Raw genomic sequence first — 24,254 nt, 5'->3', positions numbered from 1 at the left:
TTGTATTGTGTAATGCTTGTTTGTGGGGATAAAGCATTATTTTAAGAAAAAATATTTAAGTTAAGTACTTAAGAAAGAATTTAGATGGAAGAAATTCTTCATACCTGCAGTGGGTGTAGTCATGTAAATGTGTGCATGTATACATACAGCATAGGTCTAATGTAGGGCCAAGATAGAATACAATGAGTTAATGATAAAGAGTGTTGTTTGAAGTCACAACAACAAGCAAATTTTGCTTGCAAATAGCATTAGTCTTCTCTTCTTACCAAACAAGATATACAAATATGTTATGGCCTTAATTTCATTGAAAGCATTGCATCTCTTGAAAGTTGAAGATTAAAGCAACTGAAAAAGAATTTGTTTTAGGATTTTTTCTCGAGGATTGTTGGTAGCAGTGTATGGGGTTTTTAAATATTAGAACAAAACAGAAAAACCTTCCCCATTAGTGAAGTCTGAGCACTGTTATGTAATTAGGCTTTTTAATAGGGAGCTTGCTTTCCTTGCAGTGCAGAAGTTGGAAAAGGAGCTGTGTATCTTCATTGCTTGTAGAAATGCAGAATAAGTAGTATAAAGAACAAAAGGGGCTGTATGTTTAAATAAAAAAAAAAAGGAAAAAAAAAAAAAAAAAAAAAAAAAATCCTCATCCAAGACCTAAATGTAGTGACTGTGTTCCAGGATGCCTTTCTGTGCACTGCAGGACAGGGTGCTGCAAACTTCTATAGCCCCGCCACCTGGCCAGGGGTGTTTAGTGCCTGCCTGAGCCTGGGTGGGCCTCAATTAGGGAAGGTGGGGACTGAGTGTCACAGCAGCTGCAGCCACAGGTCGTGGCATGCCAGGCTGTCTGTGAGGGCAGGGGGAGCTGCCAGGTGCCTGTTTGTGAGGGCAGCCTTTGCTTCGTGACTCTCGGGACCGGTGAGCTCAGCTGCAGGGTGGACACAAAGCCTTTGAAAGATAATGTTTCTTCAGGCTATCACTTGGGCTCTTGCTCAGCAGCTGAGGCATTTCATTGGGAAATGCAACATCAGAAAAGCACGCTTTTGGACTCCAAATGGCTTTGGAGCAGCTGTACTGGAACAGCTAAATAAATATGACCCCTTGTAAGAGGAAATAACTTTTCTACCAGATATATGCACAGATGGATTGTAATCATAATGAGTCCAGTGTTTGCTTGAACAAGAGAGAAAACTTCAGTAGAGAGCTATAAATGGAAATTTGTGCTTATACCAGCCTCTTCTAGCAGCGATTGGAGTACACTACTCCTGTTTAGTAGGAATGGAGTTTGAAAAAATAAAGGAGCTAGGGAGACACCAGCCATGAGCTACAACAGCAATGTACACTAAAATTTGTTGGTGCCCAGATGCCTCCAAAAGTGTCTGGGAGCAGTTCTTCTGCAGCGCAGTGAATGGACCGTGGTAACATAGGTCTGTGTGCTGGAGGTACTGACCTACTGGAGGACAGCACTTCCCTGCCAGGGGGAAACCCAGTGTTTTGCTACCTCCAAAATACAGAAAAATAAGATACTAAAAAAAAAAAAAAAGCTGCAAATTTGGAAGATATCGAATAATTACAGATACACTTGCTAAAATATTTTGTAAAAATAGATCAGAGTACTGAGTTAAAATTATACATAGACAGCACTTATGAGAGTTGCTGCTTATTCAGGAAGGAATTATGATTGTAAAATAGTGGATCTGGTATAAAATAATTCAAGGTTTATTTAATTTGTTTGTTAAGGAACAAGGGAATTCTTTAATAATTGCTGAAGTACTGTTCATAATTTTCAAATTCTAGTATGTTTCCCGAAGAGGGAGTTGTTACTGGTGTGATTTTGCTTTAAAAAGGCAGCTTCAAACTGAAAACAAATTTGTAGGTTTAAACAACACCCACTGTGTCTTAAAATAGGTGGATTGTCTCCTGATGGAAATGTGGCCAGTACCCAGAGGAGGCCTTAGGGCCATGTACTGGGCTTGCGTGCCTTAAAGACTAAAACGTGACTTTAAGTTAGTGCGTACACTTGTAATTGTATGTCTGTCTTTTTTTTCTTCAAAAAAAGAAAAAAGAAAAAAAAAAGGCTTATTCAGCTGTAGTGTGGGAGTGAGGAGGTGGTCAGTGATTGCTTTGAAACACGGAAGTTTTCCAGAATGCCTGGGAAGGACATGGTGCTGCTTTTGTGGCGCACGTTCACTGAGGTCTGTGCGGCAGCAGATCTCTGGCAAGAGCTCGCTGTGCTGCACAGACCAGTTTTCCACAACCCTCAGCAAGTTGGTCACCATGGATTATTCTTTCCACATGTCGATTTTGCACGTGAAGCTACTTTAGGGAATTGAAGCCAAAATCCAAGAATTTGCTTGAAGGGAGTGTTAACCATTTACATATATGCGTCTCCCCTTGTTCCTCCCCAGAATGATGATGGAAAATATTCCTAGGCTGGTTTAGTGTAACAGCTCAGGCACTCTCAATAGTAGAGACTGTTGTAAGTACACAGATTAGCAAGAAACACACAGTGGGAAGATTTTATTACTGAAGAACTAGTTCTCCACAATGAGCAGGAAAAGAATGTGTCCATTTTCAGCTGCAGAAATCTTTACTATTGCAGCTGGGCAGGCAAAGTATATTTATTGCTGGGGACTTTATTTTAAATAATCTGTTTATTCAAAGACCACCAGAAGTGTCATTTTACTTAAGGTATAAAAAGTTCAAAAATGGGAGTGTGGCAGGCAAATTCTTTTTTTAACATTAGAGCTGCAGATATACTTATTTTAGAATTTGAGCTAGTGAAGTGATACTGGGAGCTGAGCAACTGACAGCTGGGGTTTTTTCCAACTACTGCAGTTAAAAACTTGAACCTTTAAATCCAATGTCTACTGAATGCTAGGGGGAAGTTTGTGTATGAAATTTTTCAAATTTTTAACAATTTCCAGTATTTGAAACTATAAACTGTTCCTCCAATTATATTGAAAATTTGGCACGAGACATTCTTTCCATATTAAAAAAAAAGTGGTAATTCCTCTTCATCATGCAAATATCTGTGCACAAAATTAAAAGATATATATTAACAAACAAAATGTTCTGGAAAACCTTTTATATCTTCAGGAAGGGAGCTGAGAAGTATAAGTTAAATGGTAAAAGTCTTCTTTTTATTGGTAGCGGTTTTATGTCCAAATCTATCCTATTATTTCCAGATAAGGTATAAGTAGAAAAATTGTATTAAAGCAATTACCAAGTCTGAGAAACTACCTTAAAAAACTAAAGGGGGTGGCACTCTGAGAAGTTATTATTGTTGCTTAGTGGGATGGGTGGTTCATGTCTTTTGAAACAGTTTGTCCTGCCATGGTATCTTATAAACTAAATATATTTAACTGGAAGGCATCGTGTTCTAGAAAATGGACAAAATCTACTGGAACTGTAGGTGCAAGAGGAAGGGCCTCTGGAGGGACCAGTACACTTGTGGTTTCAGGAGAGAGAGATTTTCTTCTTTGTGCCAGTTTTTTGTCATCTCACTCTTTTCTCTCGTGTTCGCTTCCTACGTGTTGCAATGGGAATGGAAACCAACCACTGTACTGAAATCGAACCAGCCACCTCTGTCTGAAATCGAAAGTGGTGAATTCTTCAGCCCTGGGCCTCTGAAAGTGCTGCTGGGGAATCCCTGTCTCTGCACTGAGGTTACTGTGAAGCTTTATGCCAACACCAGGGTCACGCTTCTTGCAGAAAGTAGCTGGAGAGCGTGGAAACCTTGCTTAAGCAAAGCTCTGAGTCTAGAAACGTCTGCAGTAGTAATAGAAACTTAGCCTGCTACCTGCAGGAACTGTGTACGTGTAGAAGCCATTATTTTATCTAAACTTTTTCTTCTTGATGTGCAGATAGCAATGAGTGTGAAATTTCTTCTGCTTTTTTGTTCTTTTTTATAGCTCTGACAGTACTTTGTGACTCTGATTTGGCAGATTTTGTCTGCAAGGGAGCAGTGTTCAAGATTTGCAGGCAGGCAGGCAGAGAACAAAGCCACAAACACAAGCGGTGTGAGATTTAGTCAGAGGATTGACTTTAACAACTTAATTTACTGTGGATGCCATCACAGTTATGTGCAAATTAGTACTTGTTCTTTCTTTCTAAGTAATACTGTGACTTAGCATTCCTCATTCATAGCTCTCAAGGCTTGGTTTTCTTGTTTTTTGTTTGTTTGTTGTTCTCCCTCCCCTAAATAGCTGTGAAAAATACATAGCTTTTTATGGAAAGGGGAAAAATGAGATTTGCATTTCAAAAACTCTGACCCCTATTTTATTTTTTTCTGTGAAACCTTGTTATGTTTCACAGTCAAAGGGGTGATGGTTCTGCCCCTCTCTTCCCCCTCTCATGCCTTCAATAACAGAAATCTCTAGGGCAAAACAGTGACCAAGGACCACGGTGCTCCCTGACCTCTGGGGCCTCAGAAAGGCCAGTAGTGGCAGTGGCAGAGCTGTTTCCGTGGTCTACTGAAAGAGTCCTTGTTCCTGCAGACCAGCTGCTGCAATTCGTGCTGTGTTCCTGCTAAAGATCAGTACAAGTTGCTCTTAACTTGTCCGGGTTGAACAGAAAATTCAGTCAGAGAGTTCAAGGGATGGAAGCTTATCCCTGCACGGGTGAGCTCCATCATGCAAGTCTATCATTCATCCGTATCTTGTGGGCCTGAAAACTGTTTCTTATTTGTGATGCCTCGGATGTTACAGTTGTGGGAAAAGAACAACAATTCTTTTCCCTTGGAGTGGTTGTCAGGAGGAGATTGCAAAGATGGGAGGAATGTATATGCCATGATAATTGCTAAAAGCACCAGCTTACAGATTGAAGAGCTCTCTTGTTTTATTCTCTGATTCCAAAGTGTGCTTTTATGCTTATGGTGATTATAAGTGATGTAAACACATGAAAATATGTATGAAGGTTAATGTACACATAGCTTAAAATTAGTATGTTCCTTCCCTTTGTTCTTCACTTGAATTTGCAATTGCATGCAAGGAAGGAGTTTGATGAAGTTCTTTAGCCTTGTTACAGAATCTCTAGTCAAAATTAATAACAGTGTCATGATTGCATCTGAATAGGTCTGCCTAGTATCTTGGATTGCTCTGTGTGTCCCCTGGGCACTAGTGCAGCCAAGGCTAGTGTATCACTATGCACATATGCCATATAGGTGACAACTTTAATAAAAGCTAGGACAGTATTTTTAGATCCACAATAAACCTGCATTGAGTGCTACATGCTTATCTCGAGTTTATTATTTTGCATGGCATACAGTCTTGTAGACGGGCAGGCTGGAATAGAAAGAAATGTTTTGGAGAGGTTTACACGTGCCCTTTAGCCATCCTTAGGATGGGATTTCAAACAGAGTAAGAGGCTAAAGATGACTGAAAGGGTAGAGCATTAGCTTGACACTGTTAGGTTATCTCCTCTGTCACAGACCGCTTCAGGCAAGTAATTTCAAACTTCTGTCTCTCCCAGACTTAGTCAGTCCTCTTCAATAAAATGGATATAATAGTAGTTCCATCCCTTAAAGAGACCTGGCCAGATTAAGTGCATTAAGAGTATATAGTGCTGTTATAGTGTGAGGATGAGGCCATGCAACCATGTAAAGTAGAAATTGCTGTAATTCAGTTTTCTGTACTACAGTACAAGAAATGAAGCCATGGACAATAAGAAGAGTACACCTGGCTAGGGTTGTCATTTTCTTAAAAAAAGAAAATACAAAAGCCCCAAGCAGTACTGCTCATGCAAGGATAAGAGCCCTTGCCCTTAGCCCGCAGTTCCAGGCAGAGCTTGTGGACAGTGCAGAGGCATTGTAGAACACTGCATCTATGGAATACTGATTGGTTAGAGATCTCTAGTGTGACACTGACATGTAAATTTTAATGTTAGAGCTCTTCTACAGATATGGGTGGGTGAACTTTCATGTGCTTTAGAAGTCATTGTGACTTTTATATCAAAATAGCCTTAACATTTATATCAGGGCAGAGGGAGTTCTGTGGCATACTTAACATGTAATATTCTATACCAGTTTCTCAATTATGGTGTATCTGTTTAAAATGAAGTTGCTTTACCTGACATCTTGCAAATGCAGTCTGGGAGCAAAACTTAGATCAAAGAATTAAAGAAGAGCAATCTCTTGTTGGCTACCTTTTTGGTTTTTAGTGCAAAACAGGCTGCTTTATCTCTCTTTGTTTACCTGTTAAAAGTGCAGAATGTTGCACCTGACCCATGTGGTTAGGTTGGATGAATTAGTGTTATAATATATTGCTTTAACTGTTGTGAATTGTTATGTAAATGATGAGTATTCCAATAACATCAAGATTGTTTGTGGACAAACTACTTAAACTACTTTCCCCTAGAAAAATTTGTCTGCAGTGTAACTACTGGTAGAATGTTTTTCTGCTTCAGTTGACTCCTAAATTTTTCCAAATGGGGAAGAACCATGTAACAAATGTCAGCCTGATGATAAGAGACTGGACATTCAATCTTACTGTTTGGAGATTTGTTAAAAATAGTAAAGTCATCAGAAGCTGTGGGACATAAACTGAACTAGTAACCTATTTAAAATAAAGAGAGTGCCATCTAGCTGGTGTGAGAAAGTCCCTTAGAATCTACCATCACAGAATCACAAAATGGTTTAGATTGGAAGGGACCTTAAAGATCATCTCATTCCAACCCCCATGTAATTTTCAGGGACACCTTCCACTAGACAAGGTTGCTCAGAACCCTATTCAACCTAGCCTTGAAGTAGATGCATGATGGATTGTGAAGGAGCATCAATCACAGAACTTCTTTGTTGTGAGAGGACCAGGTTGATGGAATCCCTATACCTGAAGACATGATTAGTTATTAGCCTTTCATTCCAAAGTGAAAACTATATTATGTAAGGGATTTTATTTTTTTTCTTAGTGCTTAGTGATTTCTTTTGGAGATGGTCAGGTGTTTAGCACAGATCCTCTTACCAGCTTTTCTGGTAAGTTGCTATGTGACTTTCCAATTATTTATGGGGTTTTTTTGGTGGTGGGTTGTTTTTTTTTTTTCCCCCCAATTTGCAGGGACTTAATATTCCTGTTAATAGCAATTACATAGTTTGTATCTTTAGCAAATACAGTTGTTCAAAGTGTAATGTGGTATTACTGACCCGAAATGTTATGACTTCAATTAAAATGTGTTTATGTTGTTCCAGGACTCACAGAGTTGACTGTGTAAGTGCAGAATACTTTCTGATCCACCTGACACTCATAGAATTCCATGTTCAGGTGGATTAATGAATAAACTCAAGTTTTTCCTGCAGTATTGAGCTTAATCACTGTGACCTTAATTTTGTGTTTTACTGAGAACTGAGTCTTTTGCTGAGTTTAAAATAGCTTTGTAAGGGTTCTTAATAGAGGAGGCCTTTCCTCATCCTGTTATTGAATGACTTTTTTTTTTTTCTAGTTGTGAAGTACAGGATGAGTGGTTTGTTTGGTTTCAGGTAGGCTTGTTGAGCTGAATCTTTAGGAAGCTTCTGACTTTGCTCTGAGTAATATATCAGTGTGAGGCTGATGTCACTTATACCCCATTGTGGAAGTGCTTCATAATGTTAGTAAGGATACAAATAAGCCACTACAGAAATGGGAGAGCTTTGTATTTGATCCAGTATTGGTGCCAACCATCTGCTCTTTCCTTCATCCACTGAAATCCCTGTGGCTAAAAGGAGGAGATTGGGCAGGTGTCTGGCAGGTAACTGGCAGGGAAGTCTGAATCTGGGGGCTCTGGAGAGTTCTTTGATTCTTTATTAAAGATCAGGAAATCAGAGTGCTCTCTGGGCCCCAGGATTCTTAAAACCTTGCTGGTTTTCACCAAGTAATGATCATACTTGCCCATGTCTTTCAGTGTTCCTACTCCCAGTATTAGTGTGCATTTGCTTAGCTGCATTGTTGTAATGCCTGACAGCCCCAGTCATGGCCGAGAGCTTACTGTACCTTGTAACAGACCAGCACAGTAAAAAGACCCTTTTATAGTCAACTGTGACTGCAGGAATTCTTAAAAGACATAATTTTAGAAATTTGGACTAATGCCCTGTCGGTGCTGTTACAGACCGACTGCTTGGGTAGTTCTATAATAGATTATCTCAGTCATTACTATCATCTGTCTGCTAAAAGTGTGTGGATGTGGGCAAATCAAGGTCAGCACTGCTTCAGCTTAGATAACTGCTGATAAACAAAGATACTTCTGGGTCAAGTGAGAGAGAGGCAAGCGTATGACAAAAGAACAACTGTGTTATTTGTCACCTTTTTCCTTAATTTTTTGGCTTACTCCTTCATCTTTGGTTATCACTACCCTGGTTGCATCATGTCTCAAATTAGACTTCTAAACTCTTTGTGGAAGAATCCCCATCCAGGCTTTTAGTGGCTACTGTTAAAGATAATACGACTTTTTTGACCTCAGACTACTTCATTAATATCAGTGTATTGGGTTTCAAGTATTATTCTCATTTTATGAACCAGTTTGAAGTGTCTCGCTTAAGATGCATGTCTGTAGCAGAGCTGGAAACTGATCCCAGATCCTCTGGGGTTCTGACTGTACTTCTAGTCTCAGCTCTTCTCCAGCCAGGGTTGGGTGAGTGATGATGTTAGGAACGTCTGTGCTGAGGGCTATGGCCTAGGTATTGAGTGCATTTTAGTTGCTCAGGAAGAAACCCCTGGGAATGGAAAGTATCATTATGTCTGTGAACTTGTACCATTCTCTTCCCTTGTTTGTAGCCCATCACCTCTTGCAAAACCTTGAAGGAATCTGTGGAGCGCCCAAACTGAGGTATGCCATACGCTGGACATCTATGCATGCCTTGTTTTGTGCTGGAGAGGCTGAGATAGGAACAGCTGAATTTGCAGCAATCTTTCCTGCTGCAGCTCAGTGCATTCGGATGTGTTTTCTTCTTAGGGCTAAGGTGCAGACAGATTTGCTTTGTTTCTGGAGTGTCCAAGTAATTCAGCAGCTGGTGTGTTTGTGGCAGTAGAGGCATTTGGAGTGAAGGATACACTGTGGTTATGTCAGGTATGTGAATGCGAGGGCAGGGAAAAGCTTTTGGCCTGCTCTTTGCCATTCTGACTTCGGAGCCTGCTGCGATTCCTGCATGTTGGAGTGTTGGTCTCTCTGTTGCTAGCAACTGCCTTCCCTAACAGCTCCAAACCAGAAAAGCTTAAAATAGCTATCCTAGGGCTTACAATTAGAGCTGTTAACACATTTTCAGTGGGAAAGAATAATGTTCAGGTAACTTCACAAAGCCTGAAAGCAGCATTTCTTACTCTGTAATTGCTGTGCTCATTCTGCACTCTGAGGCTGCCCCAGCCTCTTCAGATCATGGTGTTTATCATGATGGCAGGTTATAATAGCTAATATTCCTAACTTCAATACAGTTTATAAACATTAACCAATTTAAGAAATGTACCACGTACCTATTTTATTAAAGGATAAGCCTGGTCTATGTTGCAAAGCCATTTGTAAAGATGGGCTTTCCTGCACGTATGTTTACAAAAGACTGGTTTATGTAGCTGCCTCTCTTATAGTGCAAGATGAAGGACTCGTCTGGTGTAAATCATGAATTGTTTGTTTTCATGAGATGAGGTTCCAAAATTTCAATTCTTTTGGAAACACCAAAGTTTTACCTGAAAAGAAATTAAATCAAGGATCTGACTTGTACCTCTTCAATAGCTGGTAGAAACAATATTGTCAGTTCCTTTAAAAATAAATCAGATTTGTTTTTTCTTTTGTTGTTTGTTTAATAATCTGCTAAGTTTTAAAATTTCAGTCTGTCATTTTAGTAGTTTTTCTTCTCCATCTGTGCTGGTTTTATTCTGGTGAAGCTATTTGTGTAAGCCAGGTTTTGTCTGGTTTGTTTGTTATAAGGACAAGACTAATCAACACTTAATGAGCATTTTCTTTGTAACAACTTTTTATCTCTTTCTCATCCTTTTAAATGAAGTTATGTGGAAAATCTCAAGTGTGTTTTGAAAAGTAAGCCTCCAATACTTGTACCAAGTGTACACCTTGAATGGAGGAAGTCAACCCAAAAAATAGGTTATTTTTTGAGCGTTCATTGATAGTTCACAACTCTAGAAGAAAACTTCTCTTTGAGGTGCATCTGCAGTGCTTCAGACCCTGTAATTCAAAACCCAAAAATCCTTTTGTGTAATCTCCTACATACGTGTATTTTTTCTTGGATTGATTAGTTCATGAGGTGTAGTTTTTCCTTTTGGGTATGTGTATTATTCTCAAACAATATGGCAGGTGTACATTTTGTGTTATTTTGCTTACTGTGGATAATTAACCTCTGGTGTGGAATGTCAGGAATGGTCTAGGTTGGAGCAGTAGTTTGTCGCATCTGGGGGCACAATACAATCTACCTGATTTTGCTGGCACAAAGTCCTTCAGTATGACTGCTGTCTGCCGTGCTTCACCTCACAAAGCTGATGGATTTCACTTTCGAGTCTCTGGTTAGTACAGTGGTTTAATAAGGCTTTATCAGTTCCCGGCCTCTGAATACGGGAAAGTGAAAGTGGTAACAAAGTAATTTTAACAGTGCTGTCCTCAGGGCAGAGGCGCCTTTGTAGTCACTCATTGTAGTCACAATCTTTCTCTGCAATAGAAATGGGCCAATGATGTGAAAATTTGAGTAGCTTATAAACATCTGCCATGCATACTACTTATTTAGGTATGTGTTTGCTAGCCCCAGGCAAGCACCTTCCGGAAACCCTGGAAGTTGTCAAACTTCCTGGATGCTCTGTTTTCCCTTTTGTTGTCTGTCTGTCAGTGAAGCAGCTTTCCTTTCATCTCTTTGCCTCTGTTATGGGCATGCTCTAGGATTCCTTTTTTTGCTATACAGTGTTACAGAAACAAGTCAGCCTTGCTGATTTCATAGGCTTTATTGATTCTAGGACTTTGATACAGTTCTCTAGATTAGTTTCTTACTTGGAGGTGTTGGGGGAGATGATTGCTACCTACTTACATTCTTTTATAGTGGGCTTCTTTTTAACTGGAGACCGTTCAGTTGGCTGGTTTTGCTTGTTCACTTTGGGCTTCAGTTGCTGCCCTTTTGCCATAGAGACAGGCATTCTAGGTGTCTGGAAAGTGCCTTACCGTTTGGGATAAGGTGACAGGAATGTAAAACCATCATCTTCCATTTATGTTTTTGGCTTTCTTGGACACATTTGTGTTTCTCAGTTGCTTTGAGCTTTCTCCCGCCTTTCTTTAGGAGATAGGTTGCTGTGCTTTGCTATATAGAATTTACAAACATGGTCTGTTTTCTGTTCTGTTACCTTTCCTGTTCAAGGTGTCTTCTGAAGGTGGTGAGTAGGAGGTTGCAAACAATCTGCAGGAATTTTGATGTAGCTAACTGTCTGGAAGAAAATGTGACAAAGTGAGTGTGCGGGAGAGGCTTTGGAGGGAGGGATTGAAACTGTTTTCGTATACAGCAGGGTAAGCATATGATATGTGCAATCAGGTTTGTAAATCTTTTATCAAACGCAAAAATTGTCCCATGTTTTCATCCCTTTCTCAGTTCTTACTCAAGACTGTTGCAAATGATGCTGGTGGTTTTATAGGGGCAAATTTCTGTCAGCTGGAACGAGTTTCTTGTTTGTGATGCCCTGTACATCTCCAGTCATTTTAAAAGCACAAAGAACCAAAACCAAAACCTACCTTGTTGAACCTCTTCTGTCCTGCTTTTACAGTGGAGGAATTAAATTTTCTTTTGCTCTTTCTACAGATGTGTAAATGGCACAACCAATTTTTACAGGTAGATTTAATTAAACCTGTGTTTACGTGTAGGTTTGAAGACAAACTGGTAGCTAGTATCCTTTATTCTGTGCTTAATTTTGACCTTCCTTGTTGTGTGATCTTAGAAGTTAGTTCTCTGTTTCTGTTCCTCATTAGTAAAATGTGTGTCATGATTTTTTGTGTTTCATAATTGTGGGATTTGACCATAATAATGAGCAAATTGCAGAAGGAAGGTCTGATTGCGCTGTGTCAGAAGGACACCAGGTAGCTTTCTGCATTGGACTTAAGTGTAACAATTGTTCATGGAATCTGTTCATCATCATTAAAAGTGATTGAGGGAAGAAGGGTAATTTCAGCTGCTGGCAGCAGAAGGACTTAGTGAGAAATGATTCTCATCACTCTAATTTGACAGGTTTCCTGTAAGGAGCTGTGACAGCATTGCTGCAGTTAAAGCTGAGAATGTACATTAGCTAGAACCCAGGAGCACTTTATTTTACAGGAAAAAACCCCAAACAACCTAAAATAGAGGAATTTAAAAGCTAAGGTGGTGGAATAGAAGAAGGCCTGTAACCACTGAATCCTTAATTTTGCTGAGATTTAAGGAGAAGTCAGAGTCCTTCCTGAGTCATTTCTGCAGCATTCTGTCAGAGGATTGTGTACAAATGATCTCAAAGGAGATGAGGAATGTGCACAATTTAAGCTTGCTTATCATTCCAGATACAGGTGGTACAGCAAATGGACTAAACAAAGCACAGGACAGCACAGCCCTGAACAGGTGAATTAAAGAATAAAGTCATTGCAGTGTGTGAGGTCATAAACTTGATATGTGAAATTGTACAAATATGCACATGCTTAGTGAAGAGATATTTACAGAAATAGGAAAATGGTGGGTGGATATTAAATATAGATGCAACAAGTTTTAAAGAAAGGTAGATATATTTTACATTAAATGATTGCAGTTGGGTGTTTTTAATTTGCCCCCTAAATCAAATAACCTTCAGTTAAGGTTTTATGGCAAACTCTTCAGGCTAATGTTAAACTGGGACAAGATGGTTGCAATGGATAGGGATGTCCAAACAATTCTGCTTTGGGTTGAGTAAAATCTGCTGATGGGTCCTCAGGGCTGGTACCAGCCTAGTGAGTGGCTCTGAGTGCCTGTGCCTTGCACTTCTCAGGTATCTCTGCTTTGAAAGGACTTCATAATTTCAGAACCAACATGCTGGATGCAGGCAGAGACTCCTCCAGAGTTCTGTTGTATACTTTGAGGAAGTCCTTCAAGATGCTTTGCGTAAATGTAGCCCACATGGTGTTTAATTTGATTTTGTGATTTTCTTTAAGGCAGTACTGCAGATACACTGGTGAAGTTTTAGCTAAAAATGCTACCTCTGACCTTTTTCAGTAAGGTCCTATAGGTTACTTTACTTATGTATTTTTCATTTCATTCCAGAAAATACTGCATGGGTGCCCACTGGGTATATGTGTATGTAATTTGACATTCTCTTTAGGTCTAGAAAAGAAAGCCTTGCAATATGGAAAATTCCTTAGAAACCTGAAAATATTTACAGTATTAAAAGAGGTGACATACAGTTTGTATTCATCTGAAGAAAGTTCAAGGGATGTTCTTGAATGTCAGAAGTTCCTGGAAGTGAAAATAACTGATGATGTTTAATGCTAAATCTTAGTGTTATTAAAACAAAATGCACTGATGCTAGGTTCTGCTTTTTCTCTGTGCAGTGTAAAAGCAGTGCAAGGTCTCATAACACCTCAATATATTTGGAGGCAAGGCACAGTATCTTTGGGGAATTACAGTATTGGAACTGGCTCTGTGCTTTAGTCAAAGGTAAGGAGTGGTCAGGGGTGTACTGCTCCAAAGCACACTGAAGGCTGGCAGTGTGTTGCCATTTTACTGCACTACTACAGGCTGACTCTTGTGCTGAAATTAAAGTAAAACAAAAGAAAAAAAGCCCCAAAGCTGGTAATTGGCTAGGATGATGATAGTGTGAGCTCATCCCTCAACCTCAGGGAGGGAAGCCTGCTTAGTCAGAGAGCCAGCAGTGCTCATCCAGTGAAGCTGCCAAGTGTGAGCTTTCCTGAAGCATAGTCATGCTGCAACTTGAACATTTATCACTGCAGCTTAAACTATGGACTATTATTACTAGGATGACATAAAAGATAGTTTTCTTCATTTTTTTGTATATAGAAAGAACTTCTAAAGAGCTAGTTTTATGATGTTTTCTTTTGCCATCTAGTACTGGATGCACCTAATCCTCTTTTGTTCTTGGTGATTGCTTAGTTAGGATATAGTTATTTTTGCATGTAACTGGGATGTTTAGTAATCATGTCTTGTTCAAAGTACCTTAAATCTTTTTATTCCTTGGTAATGTCCTTTTTCCTATCCTGGGTCTTTTGCTGAAGAACAGCTTTAGTTGTACATTCTCCTTTTGCTTTAGGTTGTATCTGAACTTACTTCATTTTAAACTTTGCATCTTTTTATCTCTTTCCCAGATCAGTGCAGTTCTAAACTGGTCTGAGTTAAGTCTTGTAATGCTGATGGCTTCTTACCTAGTAATAGAAAAAACAGAGCCAAAGTCCATGCAAGTGGAGGTTTGGAAAGCTGTGCTAGTGCAATGCTTTCTCACTAACCTGAGAATCCTCTTACTAAAGGTCTTTTGGATACTTGTCCATGTGGTAGCTGCAAATCTTCAGTCACCACTATTAAGAACAGCATCAACTGGGGTTTTTTGGGAGGGTTTTTTTTAATTTTAATTTCTTTTATTCTTCTTTTTAAGTTTTTCTTTTAAAGACGAGTTGAAAACATGGACTCTTGAAGTTGAATGCCAGCTTTTTGGCAGTTGTTGTTACATTTTTCCTCAAAGTGTAGAAAATCTATAGCAGAACTTCAGAAAGCTGTCTGGCAGGTTAAAATTTGATCTAGTGATAACATCATCTGGTACATAGAAAACCTTGCATGGTTTTTATCAGAATTATGTGACTGATCAATATAAAAGCAAGTAGAAGCATCAGTGGAACGAAAACTGTTACAAGGTTGTCTAGTTTGGAGAGAAAAACAGCTTGTGATGATTTCAGAAAGTAAGACAGTGTCAGTAACCACTGTTAGTAGTATTACCTCAGGTCTTGTGGTTTAGCTGTTAGCTCTGATACATTTGCAGCGCTGCAAAAAGCAAGGAGAGAGGATAACATTAATGCTTCTGCGAGGCATAGAGCAACCTTTCCACCTCTACATTTTTGCTACCAGGGATTCGTTTCCTGCTGTAAGATGTTTTTTCCTCTCCTAGTGAAGTTTTGAAATAGGAAAAACTTAACTTTATGAAATATTCGCTTGTGTACTAGTTGCAGTTTAGAGAGAACTTTCCATCTCACGTGTCCATAATTTCTCCTAGAGTTATTTTCGTCCTGGTTAGAGAGGCCTGGAAAACGAGCTGAGACATTGTGCTTAGAGGAGGGAGGAATGCCCTGGCTCTGTGATACAAGGTGGCAGGAGTCCATGATTTGCAGCCAGGGTGAAGGGGGAGGCAGTGTGGGGGAACAGCTATGTAACAGCCTGAGGAAGTGACTCACTTCGCTCTGAAACACAGTCCCATGGTTCCAGTAGCACTGAAGCCAGACTTGGCTTCTGAGGTGGAAGTTGTGTAAGTTAATTAAAACTCTTTGTCTTTTCCTCCTCATCATGTTTTCAACCCCACCTCAGTGTTAAATTCTGCACTGTACACATATCTGTTTAGAGGAAACTCAGGTTACAGGACTTCAGTGTGCTATATGAGTTTATTATTTTTCATTTTAAGGAGGGATAAGTGGATTTCAGGTTTCATTGGAGTGGATGTGTGTTGGTCTTACCTGCTCCGCTCAAGAGAAACTTGATCATATAGCAAAAGGGCTGTAACAAGAATAAGTTTTTTAATTTGTTATAATCTTTCTGAAATATGTTGGCAGTGTGAACTGAAGTGCAACAGAGTGCATATTTAGAAAGATAGAGACTTGCACTTAACAACTTAGTGTTAGTAGTACTAGTTTAAGAGTTTGATTAAATTTAAAACTAAACATCTTAAAGTGTTTTAAGTGTCCTCGTAGAAATACTAGTGCATGTGTTAACACATTAGACCTTAATCCTGCAAGCTAGGCTCTTAAGAGTTTGTGGATGGCTTTTTTCTGTGCAAGAAGAGGGTGAGAGGGTAGAATTGTCTCAGACTGCCTTTTCCGGAAAGGCTTTCTCCTATTATGTTTGTAGCTCTACACTAACAGATACTTGCCAGTGTGTGGGAGCAGCTGTAACATTCTGCCTGAGCTGCTTTTCGGTGAGTGTGACCTGAGCAGGAGCATTTGCTTTCAGCTGTTGAAGAAAACATCTGCAAGAGCAACAGGTAGAGCAGGCCCTGTCTCCAGTGCTTGGATGTTTGGTGGGCAGTTCTTAACTGGAAAGCAGCTGTGATGATGGGGAGGGGAGCGGGGAGCAGTGTGACTGATGAGCTGCTGCCTGACCCTTTCCTTCAGAACACTGCATTGAGCATCTTGCTGCGTGTTTGGCTGCAGCCTTTGTGTACGTGTGTGTGTTGTAAAGGCTTTGAGAAATGTGGCCTTTTGGCAAGCTATGAAGGTTTTTTTGTTTTGCGGTTTTGAGTTGAGATTAGAAACAGATTATTCTGGAAGACATAGAAGTAATTGGCCAGATGAGAGGGAGTTTAAGAGAAAAACCTTCAGGATGAGCTTGAGCGATTAGTCAGAAGTCTGTGTGCAATTGGGAGTTGCATCATGCAAGTACAGCGTGATATCTGTTTTGTAAAACTAAGTTGTTTTGGTTTACATTCTTGTAGCAGGTCAGATGTATTGTTTCTTACCTGTATTATGCTGGTCTTCATTTCCATGGGAAACAGGACAGACACACACATTGTTGCTTATCGTGTGAGCGTTCACAGGCCGGTTATGTCTGGTGATGATTCATTGCAATTGCTTCTCTATTTCAGGACCTGTAACTAAGTGGACCCTACTGACCTCTGAACCACAAAGTACAGGAGTGAAAAGAAGTGGGAGAAGCACACACAGAAAAAGGAAGTGAATGCACTTTCCTCTGGACTTCTTTCCTGCCCTTTATTACTAAAACTGAATGGAAAAGAAAGACTTCTGTGCCTTTCCTCCCCCAGCCTTAGGGATGGGTGGATTGTAAATACTATGCGTGCGGCCGGGAGAATAGGCTGAACCATGAATCTTCAGGCTCAGCAAAAGTCTTCAAGCAAGAGGACTGGGAAACGAGTTGCCTATTTTAACGAGCAGGAAATAGGTGTGTTGTCAAAAGAACCACAGCAGCAGCTTAAGGAAGGACAGTACTATGGTCACGGAGGGAATATACCGGTCTCCCAAACTATGGAGATTCCTCACACAGGAGGATTAACAAGTGCACCCAACAATGTTGCTTTGATGAACTCTGTTTACAATCAAGATAGGGGAGAATCAATGATGATGCCCCAGTCAGTAACAGCTGTCAAATGGCAGAATTCACTGATGGGAAACCGCTTGCCAGAGAGGGGAGACAGCCACTGGCAATCTCCACCTTCAGTGTGGAACCACAGTATGGTTTTTGGGGGCAACCCAAAAGGACCCCACTCCAATGCTGGTGCTCCAGGCTTCTATGGCCACCCAGAGGCCCTTAAAAGAAATCAAGAGAAAGGAGTGTTCGTGTCACAGCTGGACTTATATGGAGATGCTGTCCAGCAGATGATGTCCCAGAAGGCTCAGCTGGAACAGCAAGCCCTGGTTAGACAGCAAGCTCAAATGAATTCTTTTCATCAAATGCAAAAGCAGCAGCAGCAGAATCAAAGTCTGCCATTGCAGCCTTTCCAACTTGCATTTGGTCACCAAGGCCAAAAGCAAGGTCTTCCTGAGTTGTTACATGTCTTTCAAGAAGCCCCAGCTTCTTCCAGTCCAGCATTTACTGCTCAACAAAAGCAGCAAGCTCTTCCTCAGCTACAGCTGTTTGAAAATTTCTATCCTCAGCAGCAGCAGCAGCAGCAACAGGCTGCTGCACAAACCTTCGGGTTGCAGCAAACTCCTTCCATAGCACAGCCTCATGTGGCAGCTGCAGCACCTCAGCATCACATGGTGGCACACCAGTTTCAGCAAACAGAGAGGAACCAGGAACTATTCAAGGCATTAACAGAGCAGAATCAACAGACTGTGCTACCTCAGGCCCAGATTCCCTTTCCAAGAAGGTCACGGAGACTCTCCAAAGAAGGTGTCCTGCTGACATCTGCAGGAGAAGTGTTGACTTCCAAGCAGGCAGAAGAACAACCTGGCAATTTATTTCTGCATCACTGGCAGTCGCATCAGCAAGAGGTCCCATTACAGCATCCGTCTGAATCACTGGCCCACAACAAAAGTGGCTTTTCGCACCCCAAAAGAATGGATCTGGAGGAGAAGGATGTCCTGGTCGATAGTGAGCAGTGCCAGATGGAAACAGACAGACAAGCCCCAGCCCAGAATGGTAGAGATGAGGAGAAACAGGCAGCAGCAGCTGAAGAAAACACTCAGAGAACTAATGATTTTCAGGGAGTCAGAGGTGGTGTAATCCAGAGTACCCGACGGAGACGACGTGTTTCTCAAGAAGCCAATTTGCTGACTTTGGCCCAAAAAGCTGTTGAACTGGCTTCTCTTCAGAATGTAAAGGTAAGGTGTACATCCTAACCAATATAGCACGTTTTAGATTATGAAATAGGGATGAAATGAAAGGAATTTATGTTCATATGCAAGATAGGATGGTATCTTGAACTGTAGAGCAAGGACAGCTCTGGAGTGGAGTCATGTAAGTTACTGTAGTTCATAGATGTGGAGAGCAGAGGTTTAGTGCAGTGAAACCACCTAAGGGCAGTTTTATTTCACTAAAACTGAATGTGATTTTAGCCCAGGCCTTCAAAATATGGATGTTTTCAGTTTAGGCCTCAAGGTGTCAGAAATTTTGAGAGACAAGTGTAAGCAGTGTACTTGTCTTTTTACCAATTTAACGTTCTCTTCCTTTTCTGTTAAAAAGCTGCTGCTTACCTGCCGGTTTTTCAGTTTCAGCAGCTGAAGCGTTTCTAAATTGTGCTATCTAAAAATCACATAATGCACGTTCAATATTTCCCAAATATTAAAAGCCTGAGAAAGCCTCACTTACATGAAGAACTTATACCAGGCATAACAAAGGTCTTTCTCTTTTCTCAGAAACAAGGCAGCATCTTGTTTCTGAGAATGACCTGAGAATAAAGTCTGCCTGTAGACTGTCTGTAGGGCTTGATGGGGAAGAAATCTAGTTGGCTGATTAGGTAGTTTACCTCTCCTGTCCTTTTGGCATCCCATCAGTCTAAATTGTACAATATATATTCCATATGGCAAGATGACAGAGTTCAAAATTAACTACCCTGGGGGGAGGCAAAGGATTTTTGGAGTTGGGTGGAGTTTTTTGAGGGATTGTTTTTTGAAGGTTTTCTTACAGTTGTGGTTTGACTAATCTTTCATTGAGTGCCTGTCATGAGAAGTAACCATACACTTTACCTTAGAAGCTTTGTTGCCAAAGGCTGATGAAATACAGATGTTAGGGCACGAGCCACTTTTACCTACAGTTTTGCCACTTGTGTTGCTGCCCAGTCAGACAGCAAAGGGAAGGGTATTTTCTTCCTAGTCTTGTTCTCATCATCATTTTTTTTCCTAGTCTGTTTGTGCCTGGTTTTTCCCCATCTCTTCCTTAGAGGAACATGCTATTTCAGTGAAAAACAGTACTAAAAAACAATGTGGCGAGTATCCAATGCGCCTGCTCCATCTCCTGCGCAGCAGGCAGCAAACAGTAACTGATGGTTGATGCTGCCTTCAATCCTTTTGCTCTTAACTCCAGTTGACCAAGCAGATTTGATAGAAAGCTAGTAGTAGTTAGTAGCGTGGTCTGTTTGCTCATACATTTCCCAGCCATTGTGTGGTTCTATTGCAGAAGGCCTACAGTTCCCATTGCACTCTGATCACCAACAGAGTGGCAACAAAAAGCAAATAGAGCATCTAGGAAAAGGCCCTGAGAGGTGAAGCAAGAAATTGGCCATTTGAAGGCATGTCCGCTTGCAGCTTGATTCATAATGTAAAGACAAGAGAAGTGCTTTGACCGATGCTCTTTTGTTCTTTGCAGTTACACACGCAGCTTGTTTGTTTCCATGATGGCATTGAGCAGAAGAACTCTATGTTTAAATCTGTTCAGGCCTTCAGGATAAGGTTTTGAAAGATGTTAAAATTCTTACCTGAGGTCTGATTGATATTACATCTTTAAAGTGTTGGATATCATGTAAGGGAGAAAAACAAGATGTTTACTGGAGAAAAGTGATCTGCTTCTCTTATTAGTGTCTTTCTGTTACAAACAACCTAGAAGCCTTCTCTGCATGATTACATGAAGGGTGTGTGGAAGGCTGTAGAGTTAAATTAATGATAAAAGAAGATACATTCATATTTTGAACAAGTTGTTTGAACATTCCAGTGTAGGTGTGTGTATCTGACGCAGAAATAGTATTCTGGACAGCAGTATCTGTCTACATGCAGTGTTACAACTGATGCTTTGCACTAGAGCTGCCCATCAGCTGTGCCTGCTTTTTTTCAGGTGGTGCAAGCTTATTGCTGCTTACAGGCTGCAGTAAATTCTCAACTCTTAGTTTTATGGTTTCATTTCACATATAACTGTTCTATGCAAAAAGGCAGTGTGATTTGTTGTCTTAAATAGTGCAGAAAACTTTTCTCAAATCTGAAATGGCCATCCTAAAGGATGTCTGCATTTAAATATGTCTTTATGGAAGGGAGACAGAGCTTTTGATTACCTGGCCTCTTTGGTAACTTTGGTTACCAGGGCACCAGCTGCTATACATACAAAAGAAAAAAACCGTTTTATTTGTGGAATTCTAGTTCTGGACTCACCTACAAAAGAAAAAAAAAGTTTTATTTATGGAACTCCTTCATGGATGAGCTTCCTTTTTAACTGCAGAGGGAAGCTGCCTCTACGTGATGCAGAATGATGGCAGAAAGCATTGTGTGGGCAGGTGTTTCTAAAAGCCTGATGTAGTTTCTTGTCTGATCACAGCAGTGGCCTTAAAACAGCTCTTCCAGCTGTTGCAGTTGAGTTTTGTCTGTGAATTCTAAATTTTTTAGGAACAACTTGAGGGATAGGCAGGATCAATGCCAGAACTTCTGATGAGTTTCCTGGAGGATCTGCTAGTTCATCCTGCAATATTTATGCAGGAGTCTAAGTTGCAAGTTGCACTTGCTGGAGTTATCCAGCAGACCTCCTGCCCCAAATTCTGCAGCAGGGATGCTGAGGTAGCTGGAAATCCCCTTGCAGTTCTAAAACTGAAGGTCCTGTCCCTTGTTCAGAGACTCCTTTCTGCTTACCTCTAAGAATAATCAAATAGTTGAGAAACTGTTTGGGGATCTGAAACAAATAGCTCAATTCCAAAATTAGTCATGTCCCCTCATAGTAAACCTTAGGTATGTGTGGTCTTTCAAGACCAGAAAAGCTCTGGTGTGGACCAGAACATCTTTAAGGATGTCTCAACTATTAATATATTAAGTTCCCAGCCTTTTCTCAACCTTTGCTACTGTTCAAGTCTTCTCTTCCTCTTTTCTGTTGAAGGGGTCATCTCTCGCGTCATTGAGGAGGAGAGTTCCTTTGCTGGTAACCTCCCAGTCTTGAAAACAAAAGGAGCATGGTTAGTCGATTGTACAGTCAGAGAAAAGTGACATCTTGAGTGTGACTAGCTGCCATAATTTCCTCTTTGTAGTCAGGAAATTAGTTCATGACTCTTGACCTACAGAGATCTGTGTAGCTCACAGGAAGTACCTGAGGTTTGTAGATTGGTCAGAATTGGTGCTTGTGATTACTTGTTTTATTGCAGTACCCACAAAGAGGGCCACAGTGCTTGCAGTAGTAACAGCTACGTCAGATGGATAAAAAGTATCCTGATTAAAACCCAGACTTCTTCTTGACAGTGGTCTGAACAATGCAGCGTGAATGCACTCCAAACAGTGGTTTAAAACTACCTGCTGCAGATCTTGGTGTCAGGAGATGACCCCGGAGCTATTCCAGGTGTTTAACTAGGCTTCAGTAATAAGGTGATAACAGCATCAATTTCCCTGATGAATGGAGGCCATTCAGAGCAGCATGAAGCCAAGCTGCTTCTCCAGGTGTCCCTTACTACCTTGAGGTAGTGGTTTCTTGTGACGTGTCTGTCAGCATGAATGCCGTCCAAATCCAAAATCAGTAGTTTTATGGGAAAGTACAGGTGCACGTCAACAGCCTGGAGTGAAGGCAGATCCTCGGAGCTCATTAGTTTCTCCTGAAGCACAATCTGGGATAGCGGAAGCCACTTGTGGCTTTACAGTTGTGTGTTTCATCACTGTGTGGTAGGGGCAGACATTTGCAGTCTCTGTGAAGAAGCAGTCAGACTTCGAAACTGCAGTGTCATTTACAGGATAAACCTTTCTGTGCTCACTTAGCCCTGCTCTAATAAAAGGTCTTGTAAGGAGGCAGTCCTGAATCTTCTTGATATGGTAGATTTTATGTGCTCAAGCTTGGTACCTGGCTTATTTTGAAGGCTTAATGTTTTCCAGGGTGGACCTACTTGCTCTTGAAAACAACGAAAATTACCATGACTCTCATTTGGAGAGCACTAACCCTAGGCTCTGACTGATGCATATTGTGACAATACGGTTGTGCTTCCCTCAATATAAATACAGTATCAAAATGGGACTTCAGCCTAGTGTCCTTCTAGTTATCGTGGATTGACTCTTCATGGGCCAGCTGGAGCATGTTCTCTTGCTCAGCAGTGAAGCTGAATGACTTTATTCATCTGTGACCACAGTGAAATGACTGGGAGTGTGTCTGAACCCTTAGGACAAAACCTCTCATGTCAGCTTTTTAATCAGGATCAGGTATTCATAATGACACACAATGGGTTCTGTTTGAGGGCTTCAGTAAACCCGTGCAAAATTTTGGAAGTCCGGGTTGGAGACCTGTTGTCATATCTGAGAGATTATGTGCCTTAGTTTCTACCTAAAAAACACAGCTGTTCAGGTAGATTTCTCAGTACATTGTGGCTCTGATGGAGGATGACTTTGCATATCTGATCCTATCCAAAGGCTTCCAAAACAGAGCGTGAAGGTGGAAAAATGTTCTGAAACACCAAAAGGAGCATCTTCTACAGCTTCTGCATTGTACTTCATCAGAGCTCAAGAAGACATTTTACATCCCTGGAGAGAAGTGTTTTTGAAAGTTATATTTAACATCTGGCTTCCAAGTGAGCTGGCAAGTGCTTTAGAACTGAGAGTGAAATGAACATGTTGACAGTAATTTGAAGGACTAGAAATCAATGATCTCTAGCAGTACCTAAAGCCATTTGGTGTTAGGGTATTCATGTGTTTATCCAGTAACTCCTCCTCCATTCTCATATCCTTGGAGCTCGGTGTTCTAGGGTTTCCGTGAGTAAAACACACATGGAAGCTGTAATATCAATGCCAAAAGTGCTGCCTTGCAGTTATACCTTGTTGATTCTCTGAGCAAAAGTCCTTCATGCTCAAGCCTGGTTAGACAACAAAACTCAAAGGCTCAAGTTATAATAAGAAAAATTTCTTTTTTTTTTTTCCCTCTAAGTCAGAAAAAAAAAATGCAGGAAAAAGCTAGCTCTGCTTTTTTTTGGTGTGAGAGATTTAATTGAAATATTATCATGGTTCAGTCTTTCCTGGAACAGAAATCCAATACTTGAAATTAATAACTGCAGCTTTTGATCATTACTAAAACTGAACAACCTTTGCTGGAAGTTATACAGCAGTGCACAAATTTATCTGGAAAATAAAATGTCAAAAACGTATGTACTGAAGTGATGAAATGATTCTTAAGAATGACGTGTGTAAATATTCTAGCAGTTGAGGCTATGGGCAGTCCTCAGGTAATTCTGTAAAATTTTGGTAACACTCTGAAGTATTCTTTTTCCTTCAGTAATGTCTTCAAATTCCATTTCAGCTTGCAAATTGCATTGAGAAACTTGATAAACTAAGTACTACAGAACTTTTTAGGAATCTATTTTTCTTCTCAGGAATTGGATAATTCAGAGGAGAAGAAGAGTGTGCTGGTAACAGCTCCAGGACCTACAGCTGCAAAAAGTGTTGTGGAATTTGCCAGTTCTTCACCAGCTCCCAAAAAAGCCCGGGAGGACAACAGCCTTGTGCCTCTTATCATTCCTGTGTCTGTGCCAGTGAGAAAAATTGACTTGCAGAGCCTTGAAAAGGAAAAGTCTGAGGATGGAAAGCTGCTGAGAGGCCAAACAAACGATCGAGGTCCTTGTGAACGTAAGCCTTCTGTGATAGTCACTCGGAGGCGATCTAATCGTAATACTAACGTGGAAACCTCAAGTCAGGTACGGGTAGAATAAGAAACCAAAGACGGGCCAGATCTGTTAGATTTAATTACACAGTTTTTAAGCATAAACTTTTCTGTGAAA

At 40.5% G+C, this 24,254-nt stretch overlaps 1 protein-coding gene across 1 annotated transcript in view; it reads left to right on the top strand.

Annotated features, from left to right (window-relative positions):
* The window catches only part of MIDEAS (mitotic deacetylase associated SANT domain protein), a 58,815-nt gene that overhangs the window by 13,645 nt on the left and 20,916 nt on the right, over positions 1-24,254 (top strand). Inside the window, 2 exon segments of the mRNA XM_050334830.1 lie at positions 16,728-18,423; positions 23,850-24,170. Of these exon segments, the coding sequence (XP_050190787.1) occupies positions 16,963-18,423; positions 23,850-24,170 (1,782 nt within the window). The 5' untranslated portion in view covers positions 16,728-16,962.

Source organism: Myiozetetes cayanensis, unplaced genomic scaffold, assembly GCF_022539395.1.
Source record: "Myiozetetes cayanensis isolate MyiCay16 unplaced genomic scaffold, myiCay2020 scf6-25, whole genome shotgun sequence".
Lineage (NCBI taxonomy): Eukaryota > Metazoa > Chordata > Aves > Passeriformes > Tyrannidae > Myiozetetes > Myiozetetes cayanensis.
This window is presented reverse-complemented; position numbering and strand designations above follow the sequence as displayed.